This window comes from Mercenaria mercenaria, chromosome 13, assembly GCF_021730395.1.
Source record: "Mercenaria mercenaria strain notata chromosome 13, MADL_Memer_1, whole genome shotgun sequence".
Taxonomy (NCBI): domain Eukaryota; kingdom Metazoa; phylum Mollusca; class Bivalvia; order Venerida; family Veneridae; genus Mercenaria; species Mercenaria mercenaria.
The window spans coordinates 61,814,327-61,832,293 of NC_069373.1; the positions used below are offsets into that span (position 1 = coordinate 61,814,327).

General features: G+C 35.3%; 2 protein-coding genes across 2 annotated transcripts; both read right to left on the minus strand.

The window, feature by feature from the left end:
* Positions 1-6,024: 6,024 nt before the first annotated feature.
* Positions 6,025-9,396, minus strand: LOC123528750 (uncharacterized). The gene is made up of 6 exons (XM_045308714.2): positions 9,103-9,396; positions 7,368-7,484; positions 7,091-7,169; positions 6,648-6,815; positions 6,367-6,461; positions 6,025-6,107 (listed from the first exon to the last, which is right to left on the minus strand). Exons 1-6 carry the CDS (start codon positions 9,247-9,249, stop codon positions 6,087-6,089), a joined length of 627 nt encoding a protein of 208 aa, XP_045164649.2. The 5' UTR covers positions 9,250-9,396; the 3' UTR covers positions 6,025-6,086.
* Positions 9,397-11,383: 1,987 nt separating this feature from the next.
* LOC123528743 (uncharacterized) lies at positions 11,384-15,591 on the minus strand. The gene is made up of 3 exons (XM_045308707.2): positions 15,280-15,591; positions 14,328-14,464; positions 11,384-13,412 (listed from the first exon to the last, which is right to left on the minus strand). The coding sequence occupies exons 2-3, from the start codon at positions 14,427-14,429 to the stop codon at positions 12,300-12,302; spliced, it is 1,215 nt and encodes a 404-aa protein (XP_045164642.2). The 5' UTR covers positions 14,430-14,464; positions 15,280-15,591; the 3' UTR covers positions 11,384-12,299.
* Between the last annotated feature and the right edge of the window lie 2,376 nt (positions 15,592-17,967).

Below are 17,967 nucleotides of genomic sequence, written 5' to 3' on the forward strand. Positions count from 1 at the left end.
GTCCTCTACCAAGATTGTTCAGATTGTTTCCCTGGGGTCAAATATCGCCCCACCCCGGGGGTCACATGGTTTATATAGACTTGTATAGGAAAAAACTTTGAAAAACCTCTTGTCCAAAACCACAGGGCCTAGGGCTTTGATATTTTGTATATGAAATCATCTAGTGGTCCTCTACTAAGATTGTTCAAATTATTCCCCTAGGGTTAAATATGGCTCTGCCCTGGGGGGTCACATGGTTTACATAGACTTATATAGGGAAAAACTTTGAAAATCTTCTTGTCGAAACCACAAAGACTATGGCTTTGATATTTTGTAATGTAGCATCATCGAGTGGTTCTCTACCAAGTTTGTTCAAATTATCCCTCTAGGGTCAAATATGGCCCCGCCCTGGGGGGGGTCACATGGTTCATATAGACTTATATAGGGAAAAACTTAGAATCTTCATGTCCATAACATACATCATCCAAATTTGAACCACATGTATAGTTTTGAGTGGCAAGATGAACCTTGAATTGAGTTGACCTTGATATTGACCTAATGACCTACTTTCACATTTCTCAAGCTACAGCCTTCGAATTTTGACCACATGCATAGGTTTGTTTACCGAAAAAAACTTTGACCTTGTTATTGACCTAGTGACCTACTTTCACATTTTTGAAGGTACAGGCTTCAAATTTGGACCACATGCATAGTTTTTTGTTCCGAAATAAAATTTGACCTTGATTTTGACCTAGTGACCTACTTTCACATTTTAGGTTAATAGGTTAAAGGTTAAGGTCAGATTAAACCAGAATGGTAGAACTTTTGTTTACAGTGAACATATAATTTCTGTTCCTTGTGCAATTACTGAATGCATCAAGGGGGCATTATGTGTTCGACGAGCTCTTGTTAATATTATACTGTAGATAACATTTCAGTGCTATGTTTTTATTGGTATCATTTGAAAAAGTTGTGACTGCTAAACAAGAATTAGTAAATAAGATGACCATTATAATATGCACAAATCAATACAGTCATGTTTTTTGACTGCGAAATGATAAATCTTACACATTAATAATTGGATGTCTGTAAAAGTATCATTGAAAACTGTAAAGTAAGAAAATAAAATTTTTATAACATTTTTGTCATGTGATTTATATTTTTCTTTTCAGTAGACAATACACTTTCAAATGATACCAAAATCTTAATGTGCTTGCTAGGCATCAGTATTTGAAATATTTTGATAGCACTGTTATATAGAACATGCTTATTTATGGACCAGATACCTTAATCCACAAAACTAAATTCCAACAAACGGAGAGAATTTTTGTACATTTTGTTGTCAAAAGTCAAAATCCACAAATTCACATTCCCACTAAACAGCCATTTTGGCCAAAACCAGAAAATTCTGTTTCCACAAAATTAAATAATTTCACAGTATTAGTATCACAATATAAACTATAGAATTTCAGTAAAAAAAAACAGTTACCTTTCTGTTTGAAGGATTTTTAGGGGGTTTTCAGGGCTTCGCCTTTAATTGGATATCATTGTGTTTATATTGACTTCATTATTTACCAAATTTAAGTTATATACATAGATAGATATATATTTATATATTTAACTTCTGTGATAAATTTTCTAATTTCTACAGCTGAAGAAGATAGCTTGTAACACACAGTAGAGAGAAAAATACAGTGAAATCACTCTAAGTCTGTTCAGTTTTGGAAAACATATAATTAAAAACAGTTCTTTTATGTGCCATATTATATTAATATATTTTTTCAAATTCATCATATAACTGGAAATGTATTTTATTTATAAGTCATAGGATTGTACTTTTGATGTAGGTTACCCTTAAATGACTTATGGATGAACATTTACTGTTGGCATTTTTCTTATTAAAGGTAAACAAAACAGTGAATGTACGGAAATAATTGATAAACAAAACATAGACAGTAGCATGGTGATGATGCCGGATAATTTCCTGGAATGTTTTAAATTATAAAACAAAAACTGTTCATAGTTCCTGTTTATAGAGATAGACTGCAAGACATTTGGTACATTACACATGGTCTGAAAGTAGTGGTTTTTAAAGTTTTTATCACTGGTAAGATAGGTATAATTAAGTAGGTAAAACCAGTTGGTGGTGGTGGCTCTAAAACAGAGGCTCTATAATTATAGTAAAACGGGTGTTAATGTTTTGGAATATTTTTAATGCACACTTAAGTAGCTTTAGTTCTTTTTGGGCTTATGATTTACACATACATGTATACTCCTGTTTGAAGAACAGGGGTGGATTGTTTTGTTCATTGGTTGGTCTGTTTGTTTGCCGATAGACTATTTAGTTTCAGAACAATATCTAGTGGAGCTCAGTAGGCTAGAGGTCAATAACCTTTGACACCTAGTGGGATGATTGGACATGCCAAGTAGACGATCCCTATTGCAGCCAACCATCAATGTCTCTTTGACTTACGCTCATGTCCTTATTGACTTCTTGCCTATATGACTGTGCATTTGGGGAGACATGCGCTTTTCTGAAAAAGTATCTTCTAGTTTTTTTGAGATCAGTAGGTTAAAGGTCAAGGTCACACTGAACTTAAGGCTGAAAACAGTTTCTACTCTATAACTAAAGAATGCTTTGTTCTGCAGTCTTCAAATTCTTATGATGATTGCCTATCCCCAGTAGATAACTCCTGGTCCAATTGTTTAGGGGGTCGATAAGTTAAAGGTCAAGGTCACATGATATTCAGACTGAAAATGGCTTACTCTCAATTACTAAAGCACACTTTGACCTACAGTTGTTTAACTTCATAGGATGGTTGCCTGTGGTCAGTAAATGACCTGTATTGCTTCCCAGGACTGAAAGTGGGAATACAATCATTGGAGGCATATATGTTTTACTAATAGCTCCTGTTTAATTTATATTGCTCCAAAATTTGAATGTTTGTTTCGTATGCTTTGTTAGTTGATGTATAGTAGGGCCGCCAAGTAAGTTTTAGTTTTTCATTTGTCATATTGCTGAGACAAGATTTCTAAGAATGAAAAGTTTTGCCTATAGAATAAGAATATTTTATTTTGGATACATGTTAAGTCTATATATAAGTCAAAAATCATTACAAGGTTGCAGGCACTGAAGTTATTACATGCAAAGGCAAAAGAAGTATGTAAATGTTAGAGCAGTTAGTAACATACATTTTAAATTTTCTTTGTGAACTTCACATAACTGTTTATTACCTTTCATGTATTTCTATGACTTATTTATTTCAAAATGCCTTTTCTGGCAGATGCCATGTTGTTGTTGTTGTTATCAAAACCTCCCTTCTGGAAGAACCGTCATAGACGTGGTTAATAATAATCTGACCACCGAATATTTATGCACCTGGCAATACCACCATCTGCTTATTTACACAGGATGCTATTTACATCACATATATATATATATCTATATCAGTTCATGTTAAACTTCTGTTATATCCTAAAGAGCACCTATCAACCTATGCCAGAAAATTAATTTAGTTTTCAGCAATATAATGAATGGATGTGTATAGTCTGTTAAATTTATTCCTCTAAAAGATAGGATTATACAGTATTGGAATATGCATTTATCTTTTAAATTTGTGATCTTTCCATTAGCATATATCATGTTTTAATGCCCTTTGATGAATTGTCTTCCTTCTTAAACAAAATAAATGATATTTAAGATATTTTCCTGTTGTTTTTATTCACTTATTTTGGTTCATTTTATAAGGGATGCTACCTCAGATGGATCATTTAAACTGTTGTATAGTGTGTATTTGATAGAAGCTACTTATCAAGGTTTAATTGCCTGTAAAACAAACATATGTTTCAGATATTTTATAGTATTACTGCACTGAAGCCGAGAACAGGCTACGGAATCCTGTTTCCGCCATCGACTTTTCGACCAGACAGATACGCGAAAACTTGAAATTAAGCATCTAATTTCAACTTTTCGCGCTAAAAATTTACCGCGAAAAGTCGAAAACTTGATGTTTTTAACACGACAATTGTCGTGCAAACGTCAATTTCTCGATCTAGAATCAAGCGCGAAAAGCAGAAATTTAAAAGCATAAACTTCAACTTCTCGCGCAAAGATGTCCCGCGAAATGTAGAAATCTTGAAGTTTTTGACCCGAGAATTGTCGGGCATCTAATTTCAACTTTTCGCGCTAAAAATTTACCGCGAAAAGTCGAAAACTTGATGTTTTTAACACGACATTTGTCGTGCAAACGTCAATTTCTCGATCTAGAATCAAGCGCGAAAAGCAGAAATTTAAAAGCATAAACTTCAACTTCTCGCGCAAAGACTTCCCGCGAAATGTAGAAATCTTGAAGTTTTTGACCCGAGAATTGTCGGGCAAACATCAACTTGTCGACCCATAATCTAGCGCAAAATGTTAAAATTAAGTGACCTATCTTCTACTTTTCGTGCCAGTTCTCTGGCCGATATTTTCGCGATGTTATCGCTTTAATTTCGACTTTTCGTTCTAGGACTAACTAACTAACCCTAACTCTGACCCTAAACTAAGTAATCCTAACCCTAACCCTAGAACGAAAAATCAAAATTTAAGCGATAATATCGCGAAATTATCGGCCAAAGAACTGGCACGAAAAGTAGAAGTTAAGACTTAAATTTATACTTTTCGCCCTACAAATTCAGTCGATAAGTTGACATTTACATGACAATTGTCGCGTTACAAACTTCGACTTTTCAACTTTTCGAGGAAATATCTTAGCACGAGAAGTTGAAATTAGCTCTCTTTATTTCTACTTTCGCGTTTGATTATAGGTCGAAAAGTTGACGTTTGCACGACAGTTGTCGGGTCAAAAACTTTAAGATTTCGACTTTTCGCGTTAAATTTATAGCACGAAAAGTTGAAATTAGATGCTTAATTTCAAGTTTTCGCGTATCTGTCTAGTCGAAAAGTCTATGGCGGAAACAGGATTCCGTACAAGACAGTCAGTATTTCAGTTTAATTACGCCAGACACAATGAAGCATAGGGAAACGCCACGTATAGACCGCGAACATGTCCCTTTCCATGTTCTTTGTTTTTTTTTTTTTTTTTTTTTTTTTTTTTTTTTTTTTTTGCTAAATAGGGATCAACATTACCTCTGCAATTTCCAGTGAGTTTTTCCCAGACGGCGGTATAAATTTTTACTAAGTTCAGCGGCCAGTGAGACCTGGGCGTACTTAAGTCCGAAAATTGAGTGATGGTGGAGGAGCTTACCGGACCTGACCGGGCACATGTGCCTTGTGTAGACAATATAGCAGGGGCAGAGTAGGTAATCTGCTATCATTTCAGCCTTAATCATCAGATTTAGGGAGTCCCAGCAGAACCTCGCACAAACCAACGCGCCAGCCAACACATGGTTATCTGGTATATGATATTGTATTATGTTTCATCAACAGTGTAGATGGGGGTTATTTGAATGTATGCACATGAATATCTGGAGTTAAAAGGGAGGCCTAAAATCTTGGGTCATCATATTTATACCTGTTGTTACCTTAGGAGGCAAAACCATGGATATTTAATAACCTGTACCACATTTGAAGTGAGTATATAAAGGGTTTTCTGCTTGAAAAGTTATTTTGCTCTTGTCGGTTGGTGCAGTGTTTGGTCCGTTAATTTATAGACCAATGGGTTTCAAATGACGAGAACAGTAACTAGAGAAAGCTTGAGACTATAGTAATCCAACCAAATAGGATGACTGCCTACAGTCAGTCGATCAGGTTTGTAAAACGCTTAGTCCGTACGATCACTAAACTTCATAGGACAAGTGTTTATGGTCAGTATATGATCCCTTTCGTTTAAGGAGCTTTCGATTACACGCGTAGTCTTGGATTGTCAGTAGGTAACATGTGACAGTACAATGACAATAAGTGGAGGCACCAGTATGGACGCATATCTAGTTTATTTTAAAGTCCATAACGCATTGAGTTTTTTTTAAAGTGCTTGTATAGAGTCGATTTCATTTTAGTTTAGTTTTCAAGATTTAAAGGTTGCATAAACAGGCAGAAAATTGACGGATTCGTTATATTTATTATTCAATTTCTAAACGTCCAATATTAAAGCTAATCTTTTGACGATCTATCCAACTGTTTGACTAGCCTGAAAGTAATGAAAAGAATAATTTTGCTGCATTGCCAGTCTCATTGGTACCTTTATCAACGTACGAAAATTAACAAACATTGCCTTACCAAATGAATAGCTTATTGATTATCGATTAGGAAAATCAGGAACATAAAACACGAAAATATCACAGGAGGAAAATTGAACAAAAGACACTGAACATACATTGATTTAGCCATATCTCCTAGCAAATACTGTTCTAACACAATATATAAGTATAGGTGCACTGTATACGTACTTGTTTACAGCTATCTGGCAATGCAAAGACATCGTCGCCACTGACCTGTCCTTGTTTCATGTTAGCAAACTGGTATGAAAAGAACATTAGGGCAGCTGAAAGTAAACAGATTAGGTTGTCATGGAGACACACAAGATTCGAATTGATACAATCGTATTAAAGTAAGAAAACGGTGCAAAAAGATGGCACCACTCTCTTCAGGGACAAGCCAGTTTCCGGTACCGTTACTGTGCATGTCCACCCAAAGCATAAAAAAAATGTGTTATCAATTAAACACTTACTATTGTCTGGTGTAGGACCATATATAGTAAGCGACTTCGTCGCGCAGGTACCGTCAATGAAGTGAACATTCATCCACAAAGTCCCGAGATACTGTCCCTCCCAGGCCGTCACCGAGACGGCATGTGTCCCTGAACCAATGGTATACTGTTGGAGCATGGTGAAATTGGCTTGAAACAGTAAAAAAGATATTTTAATTACTTCTTTAAACGTTCCTTGCAACTGTTAAAACCGCATGCAAATAATGAAAACGATTAGACATGAAAACTAACACGCTGCTAAAATAAAACTAAGAATCGATATTTAGGGCTAAAATTAAAATGAAGAGACACGTACGAAACTCAAAAAGGTACAGCCCCACGTTACAAACAACAGTTAGATTAAGGAAGAGGGGAAAAAATAATGCCAGTGGCTAGAGAAAAAAGATACATTGATGGATATATACCTGCTACACAAGGTGGAATCATCAGTTCGTTGAGATGCTCTACCTTACAACCAGAGGACGTTACAGTGTATCTCTTCGACTGAAATTTAAATTTGAACTTATCTCAACTTCATTTCCACCAATCAAAAGATATCAGTGTTTTGTTTTTCGAATAAATTCTAAACTTTCATAAAATTTTCTTGCTATCATAGAACGCCGATTATCTTTCTTGTTCAAATTTCATGCATGCAGTCATATACAAGGTACATTTTAAGTTCAGAGAATTCATTGTATTTACGTGTTTGAAATCCTTGTACTCCGTGTAGTTACTCCGTAGGCCAGTGCTCGGGTCTAGAAGATGGCCCTGAATTCTCTCCATTTTGGCATCGGCGTCGTATTCTATCGTAGAATATATCTAGGAAGATAAAAAGGACGGAAGACTTTTGGTTTAAAATAAAACTGTGCTATATATGCGGGTCAAGTGACATTTTGACTTTACGACTTCACATTTACAGCAAATGAAAAGACGTTGTATAAGCTCATAGTTACATGCTAAAAAGGAAAACAGCTGTGATTAAATCTGCAATAAACAATGGTAAACGCGCGGACATGTGGAAGAACATTTGACGTTAATGACGCCCAGTTCATTACTAATATATGATAAATCAAGTTCAACGTGAATTTTATCATAATATTTCAATGAACAGCATGTTAGAATGAAACATGTGGTTTAAAGTATGATACAGAACGGTTCATCGTTCAAATGTTTGGATATTTAACCACTCTGGCTAACACTCTTGGGATTCAGTTCCTGCCCATCTGAACTCTGAACCATGCCAGTGTGAATCAGACGACAACCTCACGAAGGATTTGATTATTTGATAAACTGGCTTTAAGGCTCATATTTGTACAGGTAGAAAGTCTACACGCTAATCGAATCAAAATTAGGAAAACAGGTACTATGCGGCTGCACAAATAGCCGTCGTCTTGACAGCTCGCGTTGATTTGACAGATCTATCTTCTTCGAAATTCTGTAAATGTATAGTCACCACAGCCCACAACTTCCTTTAAAATTATGCCAAGGTAGTTCTCGAGCAATATTTTTCAACCAACGGTAATGGATTGAACCTGGATTGGCAATGGAAACGCTCGCTCTTTCTACCTATATCGCGGCTTTTTTTTGTTTTCATTGCCAAGCCGGACTCAATCCACTTCCGTTGGTTAAAAAAATGGCGTTAGAACTACCTTGTCATTTTTTGATATCATCGCCAAATCCTTAATATTTTGAAGAAGCATTTAATTAAATCAAGGGTTGTGGGTTATTTTGTGACTATATATAGGGCACAAAAAAGGTAAATAGTTTTCCCTATATATTCTATATAAAACTGACATTTTTAAAGAGCTACCAAACATAGCTAGACCCATTCCAGAGAACAAATCCTTACCTCATTTATGATAAAACTGATATAAGATGAAGAGAAAAGTAGGGGTCATGTATCTTCTAAGAGAGATTTCTCTTGTCACATTTGCTTACAGTACAATCACACTGCTGTGACCTGGAAGTACTACTCGTACTAAAATGGAGTTTCACTTCACAAATACAACCTCCTCTCCCATCTTCCCTACCAAAATGTCACAAATACATCCACAATGACATTTAACCAGAAACTAGCTTTATTTCAGACCTCTGTTGCTATGCCAGTTCAAAAACCTGTCCGCCATTATGCGACTAGACCGATGGCTCCCACGCTGGTTCCTTTACTATGGTATTAATGAATACAGAATACAGATATATTTGAGTTGATAAAATGTGCATATGATGCCAGGCCCAAGGCATAGTTTCCGCGCGTGCATATAATTATAAAAAGTAAAGAACGATATCCAGATGAAGAAAATAATGTTGATGCTTTGTCTGCATAATAAAGTTTTTGATCATGCACCGATAATAAAATTATACTTATTTCTTTAATGAAATGGATATACAAATGAACATTAGTATACATGTATAGGTACATGCATGTAGATATACGTACGTCCTCTATCACAGGAGCTGTCGCTCCAGATGGTAGTGTGGCCTCTATTCGCATCATCAACGCTGAAAACTTCCGGCTCACACAACATGGTGTCCGTCCGTCGGCGCGGAAAACTGCACCAACAAGAAGTAGCAAAAGTATCTTCATTTTAAAAAAACTTCCTTGTTTGGTTATTTTCAGGTTTCTTTTTTTTTTTGTAAGAGACAATATCTGAGATAAGAGCTTATCATTACATTAAATAATTTAGTAGGTTACCAGCTATTAGGACAATTTGTAAAGCCTGCGAACTCGACCACATGCAACAGAAGTTTGTGCTGTAGGCCATAAAATGACTTCTGATGCTATAAAAGGAGTTTAAGATCATATGAGCCGTGCAATGAGAAAACCAATATAGCGGATTTGCGACCAGCATGGATCCAGACCAGCCTGAGCATCCGCGCAGTCTGGTCAGGATCCATGCTGTTCGCTTTCAAACCGTTAGCGAACAGCATGGATCTGGTCTGGATCCATGCTGGTCGCAAATTCACTATGTTGGTTTTCTCATGGCGCGGCTCATATGCCATAAAGCGTGTGTGCAAATCTGGCGGTTACAAGGAAATTGCATTTACAGCATATTCGATACACATATCTTTTTTGTGCTCATTGGGTGTGATTTTTGTTTCAGTAAGTTTATATACTATCGAAACTGAGTCCCATATATGTGTAAAGATGCGCAGAGTTATGTTTGACACCACTTAATGTGTAGAAAAAAATCACAGAACGAAGAATCATTTTCGCTTATATTTGCCATAGCTTAATGCGCAGAAAAAAAGTAATTACAAAAAGTGCGTTCAGATTATGAGGAATAGTTTCCCCTCATGTTTGTATTCATGTATTGTTTTGGAGTAAGTAGGTCATAGGCCAAGGTCACAAAGACCTCGAGACTGAAAACGGTTTACGTTCAATAGCTAAAGAACGCTTTGGCATATAGTCGTCATATGCTAACTGCTTGTAGCCAATAGATAATTGATACTGTTTTTGAGGTCAGTAGGTCAAAGGTCAAGGTCTGAATAACCTTGATACTGAAAGCGGTTTCCATTCAATAAGTTGAGAACGCTGTAGCCTACAGTGGCCAAGCTTCATAGTGACCCCGAGACTGAAATCGGTTTATGCAAAAACTACAGAATGCTTGGGCTCATAGTCATCAAAAAGATGATTGTCTATGGTCAGTAGGTGACCCTATTGTTTTGGGATCAGTAGGTCAAAGGTTAAAACCACAATGATATTGAAACTGAAAACATTTTCCACTCAATTACTAAAGAGAGTTTTGACCTACAATGCTTATATATTTGGAGGTCATTGGGGCAAATGTCAAGGTTACAGAGATCTTGAGACTGAAAACAGTTTCCGCTTCGTAACAATTTGGCCTACAATTCACAAACTTCATAGGATGTTTGCCTATGGTAAGCAGACAGCCGCCAGAGCAACTGATACGCTTTTATGATTAATTGAGTATTATCCCATATTGGGTATTGGTGGCTAAACTGAATTGGGTATTCTAAAACACATTACCCCGATCGAGCATCCTTGCATTTCAGTGGCATCTGATTAATATTTCTATGCCTTCAACACGGATGAAACTGTGACACAAAAAATAAACAAAATAATGATTACTTGATCACAATGTGTATTCAGTTGAACTATTCACATGCCTGGTACACAGTTTTTGAGAAGCCTTGGATACCTACTTGTCCGTTCATTTCAGTTCACCAACTTTAAGTGTCGGCAGAATTGCAAATTTCTTGACAACATTCTTATTGTTCTTTCTAATGAACGCTTTGAATTGGTAAGTCACACTTGACTGAGCAACTGGCCTAGAAAGCTGTTCTAATTACAAGCTGCCTAATCAAACTCCGTGACCTTAGAAATAACTATTATGTCCTAATTGAGGCGACTGAAAGCGCTCCGTGGATTACATATTACTAAACCCGATGATGGAAAAGTGGCTTTTTTAAACATGCCAAACATCTTATATACGCCATTGCATAGAGACGCCTTATTTTAAGGGCTGTATTGGAACAGACCATTTTCGTACTGTTTCGCGGTAAGTGAGTGTCCGAGACTACGAGTGACAGCTTAAAGTCTGCGGGATCGACATATATGATGATACGCATGCATGTGGATGAATGGAGTATTTTGATTATATGAGTTTTGATGCGCATTAAAAGAAAATTCCGTTGCGTATTTTGCAAATTTAATTTGGTATTTACGCAAATTCACGGCTTATCTATTCCTCTGCAGCCCCTATTGTACTGGGGGTCAGAAGGTAAAATGTACATAGTTATCTTGGTTCCGAAAATGAGAAGGCCATCATGGGGGACATGCGTTTTTATAAACAGCTGTTGTTTTTCTTTCCAGGTCAACGTCTTCAGATAGCTTTACCATTCATCTTTTGTAGCTGTATTAGGTAGGTACACAGAAATGTGATTAATAATAATGGTCACTCTAAAAAGATCAAGCATTGCATTGCTTTAAAGGCCTATATACTTAAATGATACATGTATATCGTATATGTTTCGTTTGAAAGGCAAATATTACATTTTCTAGGCAAGCATTGAAAAAGAAAAGAAAACAAAACCATTTGTATGTTGAAATGCATTTGTTTATATAATGATTAAACATTGAATAGCACTTTTATCAGAATATGATATCAAGAAAGTGCAATGTATGTATTTTGCCAATAATTTGTCAGTTTTTATATGTTAATTCTGCCGTACTGTTGAAATATGAAAATTGTTTGAATTTTTATCGGTTTCTATTCATTATTTTCCGTGTTTTTCCCTCACATCTTTCTGATGCAGCTTTTTATTTTCACATAATGAATCTTTTAGCAATATCGCGCTGGTTTGATGTGACTGAACGTCCTTTTAATAATTTTATAGCTATTTGAAAGCATTGCATAGGAAAAAGAACGCGAAAAACGACTCTGTATGCAGCAAGGCCCTGGCATTCTAAGCTCAAGAATAACACGATAACCTCCGGAATATACATGAAGCTACATGTATTATATACTTCTTGACAAATGATTATTATCTTATTTTCTTCTGTCTGGGTACCAAAACAATCTTGTTAATCCATTTGATACTTTGTGTACCCAAATGCATAGTGTTTTGGCTATTACTGTTTGAATTTTAAATGTAAAGAATTGCATTTTTTTTTCAAAATCCAAAACACTTTTTGACCCTTCTCCAAAGTCTTCCAGGAATGCTGCCTCTTTTCGTTTTTTTAGCGGTATTCGTTCGGCTTTCAAAATTTTCCTGTTGGAATTCTTCAATTTCATACTTCTGCCCGCGACAGCAAGAAAAACGTGTGCACAATTTAAATAGTCCGCATCTTTTCTTCTTGTGTCCGGGTTCGCTTGCACTATAATCGAGCACAGTATAACGAATCTCAATACCTTCCTTTCTCTCTTGATCAGTATTGTGATCTGGCACTTGGCCGGGAAGTAAATAGTCCGAAACATTTTCCGATGGTCGTCCTGCGGAAAGAGATTTGTGTAAGTTGTCAGCTGTTTCTGTGATTTTCTGTATTTCTGAGACGGGGTTACGGTTTGACACATCAAGGTTTGGAAAGTGATGTGGTAGATGTAGAACTGACATATCTGTAATTGTTCTATGGAAAATGTCCTCTTTCTTAAAAGAGTCCGAGTTGACAGGAGGCAGGCGAATTGACTGAATGGGACAAGGAAAGGAAGGCGCTGGTATTCCTTCAGTCATCTGATGTTTGTTTTTGCTGGAAGTTGAAGAAACGCTTGCAGAATTAGAAGGTTTAAATGAAGTAGACGGGTTGTTGTTAATTTTTGTCTGTTTCAGACCGTGCTGGGTTCCATTTGTGGGATCAGTGCCTATGATAGTACCAATTTCTTCTACAGCTGAATCAGCTTTTTTCATTTTGGTACTGACGCTTTCATTTTTAGTGGCGCGTTTTGGTACAGATACATCCATGGCCTTTTCTGTTTTGTTTAAGTCAAGATCCACTTCCGGTGTCGAGACCCATTTTTCCACGGCATCTAAATCGATTTGTCCAGTTTTATGAAAAGCCGCAAGTCTTGACTGCTTGCGGGAAGTTATTTTTACGTTGTTAGTATCACGCAGACTTCCCGTGCTGGTGATCGAACCAAGATTCACATGATTAATGTGTACCTTTGCTCTCCTGCCAGTAGCACTATCAATGTCACGTAGGAGGTTTTCTGCTGCCAGCAGACTATCTTCGCTGTCTGTCTTATACACTTCTTTACCTTTGTCTGAAGATTTCTTCGTTTGACTTCCAGTCTAAAAAGTAAAAAATGATGATTCCCAATCAACACCAAGAAAACAAATGACAGGAAATAACTGATCCGCTAAGATTTGATTGGTAATTGTAATAACATTTTATTGCACCGTGCACTGGCATCATAACAGAAAGAAAAAAAAACAACACTACATACATTTTATACCCTACCCCCAGGTATAGTATTATTATTTATTTCGCAATTACATGGATCACAACATAACTGCAAAATAAATAATGTTAGTATACCTAGGGGTAGGGTATAACATGTCCAGCTAATCAAGCTGCGATTGAATGGGGTAGCAATGGTAATGAAAGAGAATTGGAGCACAAGTTAAGAATAAAAAGCCATTTAGAATACAAACAAGATTTTTCAAGATTTCAACAAATCATTTACAATAAACGCACAAGTCCCACAATAGCGAGGAAGATCAGCAACATGATAGCATATATATTAGTATACAAAATGCATTATAACAGAAAAGAGTACGATGACTTGTAATACACGTATTTTCTAATGTTTGTTTAATGTAAATATTTTAGTCGCAAATATTTCAAAATTTATGTATACACTTATTGTATGATATGTTAATATATACTTCATGTCCATTTATTATTTCTCTGCATATAGCATTACAGTACAGTAAGCATGTTTTATCCTATACATCCTCTGGGTTTTTTTATAACATTTAAAAATAAATATTGCATTCACTTTCATACTGGAAGCAGTAAACTACGAATTTCATACTTCATAAGAGAAATAGTTCATGATTACCTAAACATTGTCATAAGAGAAATATTTCACGATTACCTAAACATTATCATGTGAAATATTTCATGATTACCTGGACATTATCATAAGAAAAATATTTCATGATTACCTAGACATTATCATAAGAGAAATATATCATGGTTACCTTTTTGCTTGAAGCACTTATTCCACGAGTACGCTTTGACTGTGTGATGTTACCATTCTCGTCAAGTACACAACTCTTAATGCTCGAGTGTTTTTCTGCCATTCTTTTATTTCATACTACGATGTAGGAAAAGTTGACTGTAAACATAAATTAAGCAAAATGATACAGTGGTGTGAAAATAACAAGTTTAGAACTGTTATACTAAGACATCATGTATTAGACAGACATATTTTGTCAAATCAGTTTGACCGTCTGATGGTAAACAGATATATTATGTCCTATACTAGTAAGAAAAAAATTGATGAAATGCATTTTCTTTTCAAAACTAAGAGAACAAACTCTTGAAGATCTTACTGCTTCTTAAATTTATTGGCCACATTGATAAAACACATTGTAATTGGTTTTAATAAGATTTGTCGGTGAATGAAATTAGAACTATGCTTAGCCGTGTTTTATACCCACGAAAGAACTATATTTTTAATTCACTTATTCCATAACATCTTATTTTGTGAATGTTTCCTAATTTCGCAGACCTTATACATTATTATATGTATTTCTAAGCCTGTTTTGTTGAACTTTTAGTCACGCCGACAAAGTGCTAAAACACTTTGTTTCCGGAAGGTGTTCTTCGATGTGAATCAATATTTTAAGGACAGAAAAAAATAATCTGTTAGAATATTACAATTACATGCAAGTGTATTATTATTATTATTATTATTGTTATTAAAAGCAAGGCTGGAATATTCAAACTTTTCAATTCAGTTAACTTTCTTAATCGTTTTCTGAACCTACCCTTTCGCAGTATTATTAGTATTGATTTTAATCATGATTTTCCTAATTGTCGCGAAATGCTACAATAAAAATGCTTTCAATGTAATAATAGCAATTTATTTTTCAATAATAACGTCTCAAGATTTAAAAAAAAATCGCTTAAAAAAGCAGTATTTCTTACCTAAAGCTTTAGCGCCGCTGAAACTCTTTGTCTGTTTCTATGTGACGTCACAATAATGGACAACGCTATGTAAGGATTTAAGCGGTTTTGATTGGTTAATTCAGCTCATACATTGTTATGGCTAGGCGTCGCGTCAGAAAAAAGGCTCCATGACAACTACAGAAAAAACCCCAAAACAACAACAACAACAACAACAACAACAAAAACAGCAACAAAAAACAGACTAAGAAATTGTTAATAATGAAAATCAATCTTTTTTTTTATTTTTAATGCCTAAAACCATTTTCATGATGAAGCCGTCTTTTTGATGACATTAACCATAAACTTCCTTGTCAATTTGGCCAAGCGTCGCAAACATTCCGCAATCGTCAAGGACAAATACAGAGATGTAACAGAAGTGTTAGACAAGTCCCTTGTTCGTATAAAACATTTTATGTACTAAATTGCGGATATGGATAATCACAATTCAGTTCAATATTTTATTTTCTTCTCGTCCTATGTACAACACAATACAACATAATGAAATCTTATTAAAGTACATAACAGAATTGTTTGAAACGGGTAAGAATAACTTTACTTCAGGCTAATGAATATTTACAGCTCTTATTCACATTTATACAGGTCATTATTACTATTAGTAAAACGATTCAAAACTATCCTTATCTAGAAAATCAAAGCGCTGAAAGCACAGAAAGGTAAACCATTCCGCTGTAACAGTTCAAGTCACTTCCATGAAACAGTATAACATTCAAACCATTTGCATCCATGTTACATTATATACTAGAAATTCTGCTTTGACTAAAACCATCAAGTGTCTTGAAACACACTGACAAGCTGGATAAGGCAACTCTTCATCAGCTTAATTAAAATTTACTATGATGATACAAATGAGAAACACAGTGTATGTTTCATTAAAACACAAATATTCACAAAGAGATACATTACATCCATGCTTTTTTTTTTGAGATGGGGTGGGGGGGGGCGATTAGCCCTTGAGTTAACAATACGGTCCAGATTGCCTACAGGCAACCAGTAAACAATCGCCCCCGAAATAGTCCTTATATTTCAGCAGAACAGTAATAACATAAAGGACACATAAATATGTATAACTGTCCAAAATACACAGAATGCCATAATTTCTACGTGATTCTGTAACAGATTATGTCATACAGCTGTCTATTATCCTTTCATAACATAAGAAAATAAATGAAGGTAAATTAATTCGCCCCCTATAAATGAAATATCCGTATGAATGGAACTTTTATTTCGTCTTTGGTAAGACATAATGCACTCACTGTGTAATATGCAGATATAAAGCTAATAAATCATACGAAATGTAAAATGTATTTAACAAAAATATATACAATATTTCTATTTTTTTTATCGAAACAGTTAGGTAATGTTTATGTTGTTTAATCGTTATAGCTATGACTTCGGTCTATAAATAGCCTATCAAACAAACGTTGTTATGAATTAAATTGTGCATTATAATTATATTTTTAATAAAAGTTTTACTTTTACTAGGTATAGTTTTGCATATTAAACAATAAATAATGAGCAAAAAATTTGTACAATATAAAAGGGAAGCATGAATTTTAAAAGTCAATTCTTCCGGATGAATTACTAGGTTCTAGGGGAGGTAAGCACTGCGTGGAATTACCAAAATAACGTGAGAAGAAAGGGGTAGATGTAAGCGATTTTTGTTTAAACACCTGTTTTCAACAGTATTTCAGGTTATATTAAGGCGGTAAATTTTCTTGCGGCGGTCTATTTTCCTACCCATCGTATTAGAGATAGAACAGGACAAGACCACAATCATTAAAACTCCGGGTTCAAGCCCTAAATTACCGTCACACTAACAAGTCAATCACCACATCAGAACTTCAGTGCTTTGATTATTCAATTACTTAAAATTTAAGCTAAAATCTATAAATGCTATTTTCAAACTGCAAGTGTGTCACAGTTTCTCTTTTGATTGTTTACAGATATACACCATTAGAAAGCTTGCGATCTGAGCTTTTCATTGATATATTTTCCTTATCATGTGCATTGAAACGATTGTTTAACCTGACAGGAACTTTTACATAGAAATTATGCGGAGAGATAAGCGGTCGGTATACTGGTAAATAATCAATAAAAGTAGTATGGAAATAGAACGGTGTATTAATCTGCTTCAGTGAAAACTGTCATTATTGAATTCTTGCAGTCTCCAGAATACGATAGTAATATGTTTCACCGCCTAACTAGAAAAGAACGATACTAAGCTGGGGTCACGACCATGCCTTCTCACATGACACCAGTACTGGTTTTCCCGGAAGCGAACTCGAGAGTGGTTCAAATATATGACGTACCAGTTTGGTACCATACACGCTTACCGTGTAGATATGCACGCTGAGCGTGTAAATGTACACGCTTACCGCGTATCTCGGTCGGGTCGGTACATGTATAAAAGTACATTCTCACCGTGTATATTTACCCGCATAGCGTGTAAATTTATACGGTTACCGTCACGGTAATTTAAGAATCACTCGCTGGAGCTATATTTTTTAGATGAAACAGCCAATCAAAATGTATGTTACAAAACTAGATATTTGAATGACTAATTTTAATCACGTACTGATGTTCATTTTCTAATAGCAGATTACGGCAGTGGTACAACAGATGACATCTCTGATTGCAGTACAGGGG